The 14392-nt window shown below is 48.5% G+C and overlaps 2 protein-coding genes across 7 annotated transcripts; one reads left to right on the forward strand and one right to left on the reverse strand.

Annotated features, from left to right (window-relative positions):
• Window positions 1–103: 103 nt before the first annotated feature.
• Window positions 104–5625, reverse strand: Tmem131 (Transmembrane protein 131). Its single transcript, XM_002050616.4, has 3 exons — window positions 4777–5625; window positions 876–4719; window positions 104–812 (listed from the first exon to the last, which is right to left on the reverse strand). Exons 1-3 carry the CDS (start codon window positions 5380–5382, stop codon window positions 256–258), a joined length of 5007 nt encoding a protein of 1668 aa, XP_002050652.1. The 5' UTR covers window positions 5383–5625; the 3' UTR covers window positions 104–255.
• A 77-nt stretch (window positions 5626–5702) lies between these two features.
• Window positions 5703–14326, forward strand: ATPCL (ATP-citrate synthase). Of its 6 annotated transcripts, none has more exons than XM_032436420.2 (9): window positions 5703–5837; window positions 7742–7923; window positions 9712–9897; window positions 9963–10689; window positions 10759–11073; window positions 11663–11879; window positions 11945–13178; window positions 13240–13580; window positions 13646–14326. In XM_032436420.2, exons 2-9 carry the CDS (start codon window positions 7765–7767, stop codon window positions 13812–13814), a joined length of 3348 nt encoding a protein of 1115 aa, XP_032292311.1. In that variant the 5' UTR covers window positions 5703–5837; window positions 7742–7764; the 3' UTR covers window positions 13815–14326. The 6 variants fall into 6 exon arrangements, with proteins under 6 accessions (XP_032292311.1, XP_002050651.1, XP_015029111.1 ...); XM_002050615.4 differs by having other exon boundaries at window positions 11714–11879; XM_015173625.3 differs by having other exon boundaries at window positions 5714–5837; window positions 7745–7923.
• The last annotated feature ends 66 nt before the right edge of the window (window positions 14327–14392 follow it).

Raw genomic sequence — 14392 nt, forward strand, 5'->3', positions numbered from 1 at the left:
AATACCTACTTATAAAAAAGGAAGAGAGGAAATCAATGAAAAAGTTACACATTTTGATAAGACATAATATTACTAACTTATAAATGGATATATAGAATATAAATATAATGAAAAGTCATAAATCTTTGCGTTTATTTAGTCAAATGTCAAATTGGAAAAGATCATGTTTCATCAATCTTAGCGTAGCCTAAATGTCTATAGAATAAGAATTTCATTTGGTTGCTTAAATTTGATCAGTGAGCTTTTGATGCACCTTCAGTTCATATGATTGTTGCGCTGGCGCCAATTGTCCGACCAGATTGAGCTTGGCGAGGTAAATGGATCGTATTGTGTGGGCATATTGTGCTGTGCCCGATCTTGTGCGTTCTGCAATGCATTCAAACCATCTAAATGGTTATTGCTATGATTTCCGTTTTTGTTGTTAGCAGCTGCTGCTCCGGCTCCTGCTCCTGCTGCTGGCAAATGGCAATTGTTGTAAGTCGATTCCAGTCCCGGCGGTGGACGTATAACGCCCACGCCCGGCGTTAGAGTATGCGCTGGAGATGTACGTTGTGGCGCTGCTGCGGTTGACTGATTCGGCCATGCGGCATAGCCCAGCGGCGTCCAAGTAGTTCCAGATGCGGCCTGATTCATGGCCCAGTTGTTGCTGTCCATGAGCATGAGCTTCTGCTGCTGCTGTTGTTGCTGTTGCTGTTGCTCTTGCTTACGCTGCTGCTCCAATTGCTCCAGCAGCAGCTGCTGCTTCAGTATCAATTCGCTGCGTTCCCACTGCGACTGCGGCTGCTCTCGTTCATACAAGCTGCCGCAAAGATCTGCAACAGAAAATAGAAGCGGGCTTAGTAGGCTAAAATTAGGATCAGGACTCATCCATTTACCATTTAAGTCAGGCAGCTCCATATTCAAGTCCACGGCCGGCGCTTCGGCATTGGCAAAAAGTGAACGAATCAGCGCATTGCTCGTTGCGGTCGCCTCCGGCGTCATTAGCGGCTGATAGAGGCTTGTCGCCGGGGCGGGCAGGCTCTTCCGGCTGCCAATTGGACCTAGTTGACTGCTGGCCAAATCACTTGCTGACGGATCCCAGTTGAGGCCGTTGTCGACCGCCGGCAGGGGCTTCGTTTGCAGCACATCCCGGAACGAGACCCGACTGCTGGTCTCCCACGGCGAGCTGATGGTCAGTGTGTCCGCTTCCGGTGTGGTCAGCGGTGAGGCGCCACCGGCTGCCATTGCCTGACCATTGAAATTCAGCTGTTTGCTGCGCTGCTTGCGCTCTGCGGATGACTTCTTGCCGTTGCTGCTGCCATTGAGCGCGGCCAGTTTTTGCTCCTTGCGACGCTCACGACCGGGTGTCTTGCCTAGCTTCTTGGCGCTGCCGTTTTGCTCCTTGAGCACACGTTCCTTGGGCGTATCGGGATTGGTTTTAAGCGAGCGCGGCGACACATTCTCCTGTTGCGGATTGCTTGCAATTACTTTGGCGTTTGGGCTGGAGCGCTTCTCCTGCGTTTCGACAGCAACTGGCTCCACTTTTGGCTTGGGCATGGGGATCACTGGCATCGTTTGTTTGGGTTTCTTTGGTGCGCGCACAGCCACGGGCGGCGTCTGCATTGGCGCCGGCGTCGTCTTCTTGCTGGGCTTCGGCGAACTAGAGGGCTTTGGTTGTGCGGGGACGGCGGCGACAGTTGCAACAGCTGTCGCTTTGGGCTCGCAGCTGGCCATGTCCATGCTCCATGCTGTCCATGACTTGGGCTTCCGTGTGGTCGTCACCTTATCCGCCGTAGAGCTGGCCGTGGTGCGTTTACGCAGCTCTTTGAGCTGACCATTTCTCAACTTCTGTTGCTGTTCCGCCTTGAGGGCAGTCGCTGTTGCTGCAGCGGCTGCTGCTGCTGCTGCCTCCTCGGCCACCTGCATCTTGACGATGTTGCGCAAATTGAAGGTCGGCTGCACGGGACCCTTGTAGCGAGCCGCATCATAGGCGCTTTGCTGGGCCATTATCGCACGCGCATCAAAGATGCCCGCCAGCAGCACCAGACAGAAGCTGGCCAGCAGCAGGACCAGAGCGACATTGCGCAACGCCGGCTCCCATGTGGGCCGCGGCAGGCTCGCCGCACAACGTTCCACACTCTCCGCCGGTAGCTGGGCGACCAGCTGGTAGCTAATGTCATAGCTGAGATTCGTCAGCAGCGTCAGAGTGCGCTGGACGCGCGACGCGGTAAAGTCCGTACTGAAGCTTATTTCGATTTTGCGCGTCTCGTTCTCGCCCAGCTCAAAGCTCTGGCAATCGAGCACCCTAAAGCCGTAGCCCTCACACGGATGCTTGCCAATGAGAAAGCCTCCTATGCGGATGGGCAGCACGCCGGCATTGCGAGCGGTAAAGCTGCGCGTAGCCGACACCGTGTGGCTGGAGAAAACATCCGTGTCCTGGTTATCGGACGGCTTAAAACTGCCATCGCAACGCTCGAACTGTTCCGTGCCGAACTCAAAGAGCAGCGGCGCACTGGAGCCGGGACGTCGATTGCCCAAGCGGAACTGGGATTGAACTGCGCGCGCGGTCAGCCAAACGGCCTCGTAGAGCGTCAGATTGCTGCGAACATGCAGCAGAGTGCAGTATTTGTCCGGCTGCTGGGCGCTGAACTGCACGGGTATGGTCAGTGTGGCGCCGCCGTGCAGCAGGACGGGTCCGCCGTACGGTGCGTCGGGCAGCGAGAAGACATCCTGGTCCGTCAGGTAGCAGCTGCTGCTGCTCACATCGATCACCTCGTGCGGCAGCGACAGTTGGGTGCGCCTGGCATAGGCCGGGTCCGAAAGAAAATAGTCGAGTAGCAGCGGCTGCATTGTGGGATTGGTCATCGTAATCCACTGGCGCTGCACCTGACCCACCTCTATAGCCGGCGTGGGCGGCAGCGGCTGATACTGCACCAGCTTGGGCCACTCGATAGCAATGCTAAAATCCAGCTCCAAGGGCGGCAGCTCCGCGCTGTGCAACGTGAGCGACATGGCGTGCAGCTGCCGCTTGAACTGACGATAGAGTTCTGTGCGCTGACGCACCTCGACGCCATCGTACAGCAGATTGTTGTTGGCTGCTGCAGCTGCTCCACTATTGCTGGGAAAGATCGAGTGCTGATCGGCGGTTGCGCGTATATAGCAGGCGCTGCCACAGAGCGCCGCCGGCTCAAAATAGATGCGACCCACCTTGGTCAATGTTTGTGCGCCAATCAGAGAGCCCTTCGCATTGAAGTCCTTAAAGCGCAAACCGGCACGGGTAAACGATATTGATTTCACATGCACTGGATGCATAAAACTGGAGCGTATGCTCAACACCGCGGAGCATATTTTGCCCGGAAAACATGATTTGAATTGCAGCTGATCCTGCTCAATATCCAGCTGGCCAACGGAGGCCTTAAAGCGCACCGTGCTGCGTATCAGCTCGTAAGGTGTCCACACTTTCAGTGTGCCGGTGCTCTCCTCGGCCACATACGTTTGTATGGACAGTATGAAGACGACGCTATCGCCGACGCCCAGCTGGTCACAGAAACGAAATCCTGTTACATTTTCCGGCTGCTGCGCAGGGTTTACAATTGTCGTATTGTTGGCAACGATGGGAGCGCCTGATGACACACAGCCCATGAACGCGGCCTGAAAGTAGACATTCTTGGGCGGCTTGAAGTTCCAGTTGGTTATCTTGATCGGCATAGGATTGTCGTTGCGCAATATGATATAGCCATCGCGTGACTTCTCCGCAAATGGCACAGTGCCCAGATCCAGTTCCAGTCCATATTCGCTCTCCTTCGGCAGCTGCAATGTAAACTGTTGCGTGGACACATGCAAACGGCCGCTGCACGCAACCACGGGCAGTTCGAACATTGTCACATTGCTGGCGATGAGCAGCACGGACTTGAATGTTGCCTGCTCGTTAAGCAGTTTCAGCTGCAGCAACTCTACGGACTCGCCCGGCTGCAGCAGCAGCTCCTGTTCCAGCGACGACAAGTGCAGCAGCGCCGGATCAATGGGCTCCGTCAGGCTGAGGTTGTAGAGCTTCAGCGGAAAGGCAAAATTATTGCGCACCACCAGCGTACGTTCCTTTTCCAGCGATGGCTCATCGACGCTGGAGCTGCTTATGAAGAGCGTCACATTGCGATCGTAGTGGAGGCCACCTTTAAAGATTTCAGCTCGCACTAACACAGTAAATTGCTGATGCTGCTCTTCCTCCTCGCCGCTGCTGATGACGAGTAAATCGTTAATGCTGGCGCTGTCATCAAATAGCTTTGGATCCAGCACAATGCTCGCGTTGTGCGCATCAAAGCTTAGGCCTGGTATGTCGCGCAGATAATTGCCAATTAGCTGTTGCTGCGCCGCGTCCACTGGCTGATTTTGCATGTCCAATTTGAAATGCAACGCATCCGCGTGCTCATCCGTCGACAAACGGCCAAAATCGGCCAACGGATTGCGCGCATAGGCGCCGTGTCTTGGCAATATTTCGAATTCAACGGGTATGACTAGTACGTTCTCGTTTAGATGCTGCAGCGGTGAGGCATCATCATCTGCTGCCGCTTGCTCAGCTATTTTTATACGTATATAGGCGCTGTGGTTGCCAGCGGTGCGTCCGTGGAACGAAATGCGTATGACTGGCTTCAGTGAATGCGGTGGTATTTCCCACAGATTTTGAGGTCCTTCGGAGCCGCCGCTGGGCAGCTCCAGCTGAAACTCGCCGCCGCTGCTGTAGACCTACAATAAAAGAAATCAATGAGCCATACATGAGAGGGACTTGTCTGGCATACTTACCTCGAGTATCTGGAGCGGCCGCTCGTGCGGATTGTACATGTGAATCTCTGGCGTGAGTGTTGCATTCATGGGCGCCTTAATGCCCACAAGTGGCTTTAGGCGGTACGGACACTCGCTGCCCTCGCCGCGCACCGCGAACTCGGCACGCCCGAAGGACGTCTGGATCAGCAGACCCGTTGATATGGCACCAAGTTGTCGTGGCAGAAAGACGACACTAAATGTGGTATTGCCTTGCGGCGGCACCTCGCGCGTGCCAAAGAAACTGCTGTAGAACACTGGGCTTGGCCCAGCGACAGAGTTTAGATGGACAGTGCGATTTGTGTGCTGATTAAACAGAGTCACAATCTGCGTTACCGTCTGCCCCACCGACCATCTGCCAAAGTCTATCGCCGGTGGCACAAAATTGAGGTGGCGCAGCAATTCGACTTGCTCGCGCGTGTGCGGTTCGGGCAGCGTCTGTGACTCCTCCAGACCGATGAAGCCCGCCTGTAGGCCAGACAGCACTTTCTCCCTGCTACCCTCCATTTGTTGGCTGCCCCTGGCTGGGACGATGACCAGCAACAGCAGCAGCAGCAGGAGTGAGGGCAGCGAATTTGTTGGGTACATCCTTTTCGTGTTTGTTGTGCTGCGCAATATATGGGCGAGTGGATTGCTTTGTAATCACGGCACTCGAATCTCCTTAGCCGCAATCTGTGCTCACATTAAGTACTAGTTTAATTATATTACTCAATATCGCTTATGTTATCGCTGATTCGATTCTGAGAGCATTAACTTTAACAGCTGTGCAATACGTAAACAGCTGACTCGTAATTTATTTGAGGGGGTTCATTTTAGTTAGATAGCAGGCGGGCACACTTTTCTCAAATGCCAGCGTACGTTAACGCAAAAATGCGCTACGTTCACAGCAACGGGAGCAATGGCGTAACGTATTGTTGAGTGACGTTGCGTTTATCGATAAGTCGCGATACAAATGCATATAAAGTGCTTCAGATCGAAAAGAAAGTTTGCGGTGTAAAATTATTAACAAAAAGTGAAGCTGCTGTAAATACATTAAAGTTATAGTGAGTTTATAAATGTGCCACAATACTGAGCACATGCATTTAAATAGCTTATTTAATTGGTAGTGCATGTAGTTGCTAATAAACATGAAATGGATAAACACACACACACACACACACGCACACGCACACACACACAAATCCATGCGAATTTGTGGCCAGATACCAAGCATTTCGTAAAAAAAAAAAAAAAAAATAGGAATTGCATCACTATTGATTTTGCCCACTTTCACTGGCTCGTTGCCTAAATCTAAAACAGTTTCGCTTACTAATACAGAAAATAAATAACCAATACACGTCACATAATTCGCCATGAACTTCGACAATTGCGCGCTCTCATGTTAATTACGAACTTGACAACAACAACAATTGCCCAACGGGAGCTTTGAAACACAAGCTTTGAATTTGTGTCAAGTCATTCAACACATTCCCCAACACCCAGTGCCCAGCTAGAGCCTAAAATTTTTGCAAATTAGAATCAGAAATAGACACAGAAATAGAAACAACGCTTACAGCGTAGCAAAAACGATAAAGCATTGTAAACAGGAAAAAAAAACTTCTTCGTCTGTGTGTGTTTGTGTGTGCATGTTTCCAGTGCTCGACAACGTCAACATTGAACGTTGTCAAGTCGCTCTCGTAAAATTTACCTGCTTAATTCACAAAAGAGCCTCACTAACTGTGTTTTTTTTTGGGTGAAAGTTATATTTACCTGCCCTTTTCCCTATACACAAATTTGATTTTCAACGAGACAAACCGGTTCATCTTCATCTGGCCGTGTATGTGTTTGTATTTACCTGATGGCCTAACTGTTTTTCTTTTACCATTTCTTAATCCACACACCTTGTTCAGGCTTGAATTCATTTGGTTTTTATATCTAACTATATGTTTACAGTCTGCGTACCAAGCTGGAGCTTAATAGCCCGAATATTTCTCGAGTTATAAGCCAAAACTCAAGTCGCATATACAGTAACAGATTCAGAATGCAATTTACATTTATCTTGACTAACAAAATATGGATAGGGCTTTCTTGGGATTCCCCTTTTCGGCCTACCCAAAGCCCAAAGCGCCAGTTTCCCTTAAACAACCCCTCCAAAATCTCAACCCATTCAAATAATCAACTATCATACGGTTTTTTCTCTGTTCTGTTTTTCTTCTTAATAATAATAATCACCTGCAAGTAAATCTAATCAAATCTATGCCCAGTAGCTTGCCGAGTAATAAGCACCGATTCGCAAATACTCGATTGCAACTAGAGCAAACATATTAATCTTGCTTCTATTTATAAGTTACGCTCTTTAACAATTTATTTAGACAAACGCTTAATGTAGCTTGTTGAATGCTCAAGAGCAGTTACTTAATTAGGAAATATGAAATGTTTACCCAAAACTTTACACTACAACGTACATATTCATATATGTACAGGTGTATACAGGTTTGTATATGCCCACGATAACATGACAAGTCGGCAAATGAACGAAGCAGGCGGCGAGGCAGCTTCGCTGATTGCCGGATTCCGGTTCGGTTCTACGGGTTCGCTGTGCGTCGGGTCTTCAACGCTGGTGCGCTTGCATATTAGATTTCAGTTTACTTGAGACTCGAGAGCGTACAGGTTGCGGTGTGTTGACGTGATAATAGACTAATAGAAAAGCAGAAAGAAAAAAAAAAAACACGAGAGCCAAGCAAACAAATAAATCTAACTCAGGCATTCTCAGGCAGACAAACGACAGCAATAATATTTAAGGCAGGTGCTCAAAAGCTTGGCTGCACTCGCGCGTCCCTAATCAATTCTAAGCAAATAGAATCAAAGTTTGAAAGTACGGGCGAACCCAATGTCAAGCGAAACTTTTGAATACAAGTGTATAATAATAATTTGTCTTGGCAATATGCAATTTGTTTACTCTTTACAGCAGAAGCCCCTCAAAAATACAGCATGTCTGCGAAAGCGATCACGGAAGCCACCGGCAAAGACATCCTCAATCGTCATCTGAATCAGCACGGCGCCGGCGCAGCCGCCTGCCGATTTGCCACAGTCAATGCGGAGACGGATTGGTCGAAATTGAGCGTCGATCATCCCTGGTTGCTGACCACGGTAAGTGCCGGCTATATAAATATATACATACAATCATTATTATAGATAAGCATACGCTACAACAACCACGTCAAAAACAACTAGGCCACCACCGAATTTCCGAGTCGCTCTCTGCCATTGAACTTGACCCAGCCGACGACGACGACGACGCCGACGACGAGAAGCCGGCTAAGGCCACCTCGATTAGACCACCACGTCGCGAGCTGCTGTGCACATGACTCAGCGTCGTTCCGGCGCAGGCCGGCATCTGGGCTTTGCATGATTCCCAAAATGATTGATAAGCATGGCGCGATTATGTAGCTATAGCTATGTGTGTGTGTATATGCATTATGTGTGTGCGTAGATTGGTTCGAGCACATGTCAAGGTGATTTGAGCGTCGTTTATAAATATATATATTTATATATATAATATGTGTTGCTGTTGTGTGCCATGCAGGAATAGCACCTAAACAATGCAGTATTATATATGTATATATATAGGACTGATTCATAATGCTAGGAAAAGTAGCGACAAAAGTAAATAAATCCCGTGCAACCGGTTTAGTGCCCGACGCTTTTGCAGCCAAGGCGCTTATATTCATAAATCTCTATCTTATTGGGACAGAGTTTTTCTTAAAATTCCCAACTTCTCTCGCCCTTTCACCCATTTTCCGCCCGTAGTCGCCGAATTGAAGCTACGCAAATTGACGCGCATTTTGCCAAACACGTTCGCAGATTATTTTGTTGCCCTTGCAAAGGGTAGACTTGTGTCACAAAATGTGTTACGATTGCGACCCCATATATTTATATATATTCCCAATCCGTATCTATTGCTAATACTCTGTTGCCGAGTCGATGTCTGTCGGTTTCTATGCATACAAGTCTCACGATTTTGCGTCTAGATCAAAAACTATCTGTCCAAAATTCAAATAAAAAGCCTTTGTGTAAAATCGCCCCAATATTGGAATACTATATCATATAACTCGCATAGGAACGATCCTATTTCGTGTATTTCCCTCTTCGGCAGCTCAAAGATGACACTTCCCGTTTGTGATTTAAGCTGGGGATTAGAATAATTGCTCTATAGTACGATTGACATATCATTTGTGTGCGCACGCATACACACACCACAAAGGTGTTCATGCGTTTCCAGGCCGGAAAGCTGCCGCGAAGCAATCAACTGATTGGCGCCAACAAATTATTTGTGATAGTGCAATCTTTTATCTACCAAACAGAACGATGTGCGTGTGTGTTAGTTTGATAGTCAGGCAGTGGGTGGCGTGATTAGCCACAAAATCTGACTGTGGCCTATCGAAGCAGCATGCAGCAGCAGCTGGAACAGAGAATTAGGAGTATCTATATGATCTGCCAGGTGGGAATTTGACTTTGGGAGCTGTTTGTTGACATGCACAAATATAAGTTCAACTTGAAAGCAGCCGCGCGATCGCCTGAGGCGTTGCCCTCTGATGATTATTGTTCAATTTACACTCGTACGATCTTCTAATAAGCAAGTGTGTGTATCTGTCTGTGTGTGTGTGTGTGTGTGTGTGTGTGTATCTGTGTATGTGTGTAGTCGTGCGCGCATTGTCATTGACAATGACGCAGCCTCTCGGCTGACCCCTAGATGCGATTGCCACTCGCTCCGGCTGATCCCATTGCGTAGTCTGTTGGCGACTGATCTTGCTGACAATGGCTCTGGACTCTGGCTTGGCTGACGTAGCCAGGCACCTAATGGGTTCAATGAATGATTTACAGTCAATAATTAACATATTGTCCGCTGATAATTTGTAGTTTATTTCTCATTTGCAGCCGCTGGTGGTGAAGCCGGATCAATTGATTAAGCGACGCGGTAAACTGGGCCTCATTGGTGTTAAAAAGAGCTTTGAGCAGGTAAAACAATGGATTGGCGAACGTCTCAACAAGGATCAGAAGATTGGCAATGCGGTCGGCAAGCTGCGCAACTTTATAATCGAGCCCTTTGTGCCGCACACAGAGGTTAGCATTATCGTTGTCATCTTTCCAGCATAAAGTTAATTGAATTTTGTTTCTTTCACACACAGGCCGAGGAAATGTACGTGTGCATCTATTCGCATCGCTCGGCGGACACGATTCTGTTCTATCATCTGGGCGGCGTGGATATTGGCGATGTGGATGCCAAGGCTGTCAAGTTGGAAGTGCCGGTGGACAGCACCTTGTCGCTGGCTGATGTGAAGACCACGCTGCTGAAGGCCATTACAGATGCGTCCAAGAAGGAGCGAATTGCCAAGTTTATATACGCTTTATACGCTACATTTGCTGATCTGTACTTCACGTATCTGGAGATCAATCCGCTTGTGGTGACAGCCGATAATCTGTACATATTGGATCTGGCAGCCAAGCTGGACTCGACTGCTGATTTCATATGTCGTCCGAAATGGGGCGAAATTGATTATCCGCCGCCCTTCGGCCGCGATGCCTATCCCGAGGAGGCGTACATTGCAGATCTGGATGCCAAGAGTGGTGCCTCGCTCAAGCTTACGATCCTCAATAGAAATGGACGCATTTGGACCATGGTGGCTGGCGGTGGTGCCAGTGTCATTTACTCCGATACCATTTGTGATTTGGGCGGCGCCACAGAGCTGGCCAACTATGGTGAATATAGCGGTGCGCCATCCGAGCAGCAAACGTACGAGTATGCCAAGACGATACTCAACCTGATGACCTCGTCCCCGAAACATCCCGATGGCAAGGTGCTGATTACGGGCGGCGGTATTGCTAACTTTACAAATGTTGCAGCGACCTTCCAAGGTGAGCCCGAACTAGAGCCTGGACCTTATCTTATCAGGCAACTCATTAAATTACCGTACTTTGTTGTAGGCATCATCACGGCCCTGCGCGAGTTCCAGCCCAAGCTGGTCGAGCACAATGTCTCGATCTTTGTGCGCCGTGCGGGCCCCAACTATCAAGAGGGTTTGCGTCGTATGCGCGACTTTGGCGGCACCTTGGGCATACCGCTGCATGTGTTTGGCCCCGAGACGCACATGACTGCCATTTGTGGCATGGCGCTGGGCAAGCGACCCATTCCACAGGTGGCCAGCGTGGAGTTCTCCACGGCAAATTTTCTGCTGCCTGGCGGTCAGCAGGCGCAGGCCGATCTGAAGGCAGCCAGTGAGGCAGAAGGCCTGGGCTCTGGTAGGTGGAAACCCACAATCACGGAATGTGCTAACATCCTGACCCACCCGAAACCAACATCCAATAATCCAAACTACCCAAACTTTTGTTATAGCTATTATTATAATGTGTCTCTTTATGTATTTATTCTTGCTATGGACTTGCATTTATTATTCTGTTTTCTCTGTATTTCTTTTGTATGTATTTGCATTGATCGCCCTCCGCTCCAACCAACAACAAATCAACAACCACACCCACAAAAAATCATAAAAAAAAAAAAAACAAAAAAACAAAAACCAATTTTATGAAACGTTCGTTTGGCCAAAATCGCACCTCGTCCTCGATATGTGAACCGAAAATTTAATCCTCAAACCAAACCAAACTTCACATCGTATTTGCATTTCCTCGCACCACCTCGTCGTCCTCGTAACTTAATCTTGTATTGAATGTTGTCTATATGTATATATGTATGTCAAATTCTATACTCTTTCGACTATATTTGCTCGCTCTCGCTCATCATCATAATAATATCAATATCAATGTAACGATATCGGTAACGATCGACTTGCCACTCATTTGGGGATTGCAATTTGAAACTAAACCACAAAAGCCTTGCGCTCGACAACAGCACAATCGATTAAACTACCACCTATCTCGGCAGATGAGAGCGATGGCCTCGCCACCAATAATCATCAGCAGCAGAGCAAGAGCAACGGTTCGAATTTGAATTTCAATCGCAAGTTCTTCTCAAACACAACCAAAGCGATCGTCTGGGGCATGCAGCAGCGAGCGGTGCAATCGATGCTCGATTTCGATTTCATATGCAGGCAAGTTTCAATTAACCAAATCCAATTATCTATTTATCTAATTCCCTTCTCTACCTTTGCTGCAGGCGCGATGAGCCATCGGTGGTGGCCATGGTGTATCCCTTTACGGGCGATCACAAGCAAAAGTACTATTGGGGCCACAAGGAGATACTGATACCCGTTTACAAGAAGATGTCCGATGCCATACACAAGCACAAGGAGGTCGATGTTATGGTCAACTTTGCCTCGCTTCGTTCGGCTTATGATTCGACGCTGGAGGTGCTTGAATTTCCACAGATACGCACAGTGGCCATCATTGCCGAGGGCATACCAGAGAATATGACACGGAAACTGATCATTGAGGCCAACAAGAAGGGTGTCGCCATCATTGGACCCGCCACAGTGGGCGGCGTAAAGCCCGGCTGCTTCAAGATTGGCAATACGGGCGGCATGCTGGATAATATATTGCACTCAAAGCTTTATCGTCCCGGCAGTGTGGCGTATGTCTCCCGTTCGGGTGGCATGTCCAACGAGCTCAATAATATCATATCAAAGGCAACCGATGGCGTCATTGAAGGCATTGCCATTGGTGGGGACAGATATCCCGGCTCCACGTTCATGGATCACATTCTGCGTTATCAGTCAGATCCGGAAACGAAGCTCATTGTGTTGCTGGGCGAGGTGGGCGGCACCGAGGAGTATGATGTGTGCGCCGCAGTCAAGGATGGACGCATCACAAAGCCTTTGGTAGCCTGGTGCATTGGCACCTGCGCTAGCATGTTTACCTCGGAGGTACAGTTCGGCCATGCCGGTTCCTGTGCGAATTCGGATCGCGAAACGGCTACGGCCAAGAACAAGGCGCTGCGGGACGCTGGCGCATACGTTCCGGATTCGTTTGACACGCTGGGCGAGCTCATTCATCATGTGTACGGCGAGCTGGTCAAGACCGGACGCATTGTGCCGCGCGAAGAGGTCCCGCCACCGACGGTGCCCATGGACTACTCATGGGCCCGCGAGCTGGGTCTGATTCGCAAACCGGCATCGTTTATGACCTCAATATGTGATGAGCGCGGCCAGGAGCTGATCTATGCGGGCATGCCTATCAGTGAAGTGCTCAACAAGGACGTCGGCATTGGTGGCGTCATTTCGCTGCTGTGGTTCCAGCGTTGTCTACCTCCCTATGTGTGCAAGTTCTTCGAGATGTGCCTCATGGTCACGGCTGATCATGGACCCGCCGTCTCCGGCGCACACAATACCATTGTCTGTGCACGCGCTGGCAAGGATCTGGTCTCCTCCGTCGTCAGTGGTTTGCTGACAATTGTAAGTGTACATGCTCACGTTTTTGCCAAGAGGAGCTTCATGTAACCTGTTTTACCAATAGGGTGATCGCTTTGGCGGAGCGCTCGATGGCTCGGCCAGGCAATTCTCAGAGGCATACGACACCAATTTGCATCCCATGGAATTTGTGAACAAAATGCGCAAGGAGGGTAAACTTATTTTGGGCATCGGACATCGCGTTAAGTCCATTAACAATCCCGATGTGCGTGTCAAAATCATCAAAGAGTTCGTCATGGAAAACTTCCCGCAGTGTCCGCTGCTTAAGTATGCGCTAGAAGTGGAGAAAATCACAACCACCAAAAAACCAAATCTAATTCTGAATGTGGATGGTGTGATTGCGACCGCATTTGTGGATATGCTGCGCAACAGTGGCTCCTTCACCAGGTGAGTGCTCCACTTAAACAGTCGACGGGTACTTTGATTTATCTAATTGTGTGTGGCATTTGCAGCGAGGAGGCACAGGAATACATCAATGTGGGTGCCATTAATTCGCTGTTTGTGCTGGGCCGCAGCATAGGCTTCATTGGGCACTATATGGATCAGAAGCGACTCAAGCAGGGACTTTATCGTCATCCATGGGACGACATCTCCTATGTCATACCCGAGCAATACAACTAAGAGCTTTTGTCCATTAATATATTACAAATTGTTGGATGTTGTTGTAGTTAAGCACAGATGTTAACCAACTGCTAGTGGCGAGCATGGATGGCCGCATGGTTCACAAACACAGAACACTCCATTAGCTGTGTAGTTGAGTTTCAATTCTACTATATATACCGATATGGTCCAGCTTACCCCAGTTTGCTCCCCCCTCTCTCTCTTTCTCTCTCTATCTATCTATCTCTTAGTTAAATACATTACATATGTTTACAGTTTCATAACTAAGCCGCATTTACATTCATACTATTTACCAGCATAAAGTTATTAAGTTACGATCGTATATTGTTGACGCTCCTCTAGGCTATAGCCGGGTTTTTGGAAACTGAAAAAAAAAATATATATAACAAAGAATTAGTGAAATCTTGAGCTCCAAACGACATTTATCATTATAATTTGATATGTTTTTATACTTCTTAGTTTGGATGCAAATTGTTTAGTCAACAATGAATAAACTGTTGCAAAATGCTTAATTTGTTGATTTTATTTATTTCTCAACATTTTTATTTAGTTTAATTTTATTAAAGTACCATGCTCGC

This window comes from Drosophila virilis, chromosome 5 (assembly GCF_030788295.1).
Source record: "Drosophila virilis strain 15010-1051.87 chromosome 5, Dvir_AGI_RSII-ME, whole genome shotgun sequence".
NCBI classification, from domain to species: Eukaryota; Metazoa; Arthropoda; class Insecta; order Diptera; family Drosophilidae; genus Drosophila; species Drosophila virilis.

Coding starts and splice junctions, on each gene's coding strand:
- ATPCL (XM_032436420.2), top strand. CDS start 7,765: ATGTCTGCGAAAGCGATCACGGAAGCCACCGGCAAAGACATCCTCAAT. Junction 9,898..9,962: donor CCTTTGTGCCGCACACAGAG/GTTAGCATTATC, acceptor TTTCACACACAG/GCCGAGGAAATGTACGTGTG. Junction 11,074..11,662: donor GGCAGAAGGCCTGGGCTCTG/GTAGGTGGAAAC, acceptor AAACCACAAAAG/CCTTGCGCTCGACAACAGCA.
- Tmem131 (XM_002050616.4), bottom strand. CDS start 5,382: ATGTACCCAACAAATTCGCTGCCCTCACTCCTGCTGCTGCTGCTGTTG. Junction 4,720..4,776: donor GGCCGCTCCAGATACTCGAG/GTAAGTATGCCA, acceptor CTTTTATTGTAG/GTCTACAGCAGCGGCGGCGA. Junction 813..875: donor GGAGCTGCCTGACTTAAATG/GTAAATGGATGA, acceptor TTTCTGTTGCAG/ATCTTTGCGGCAGCTTGTAT.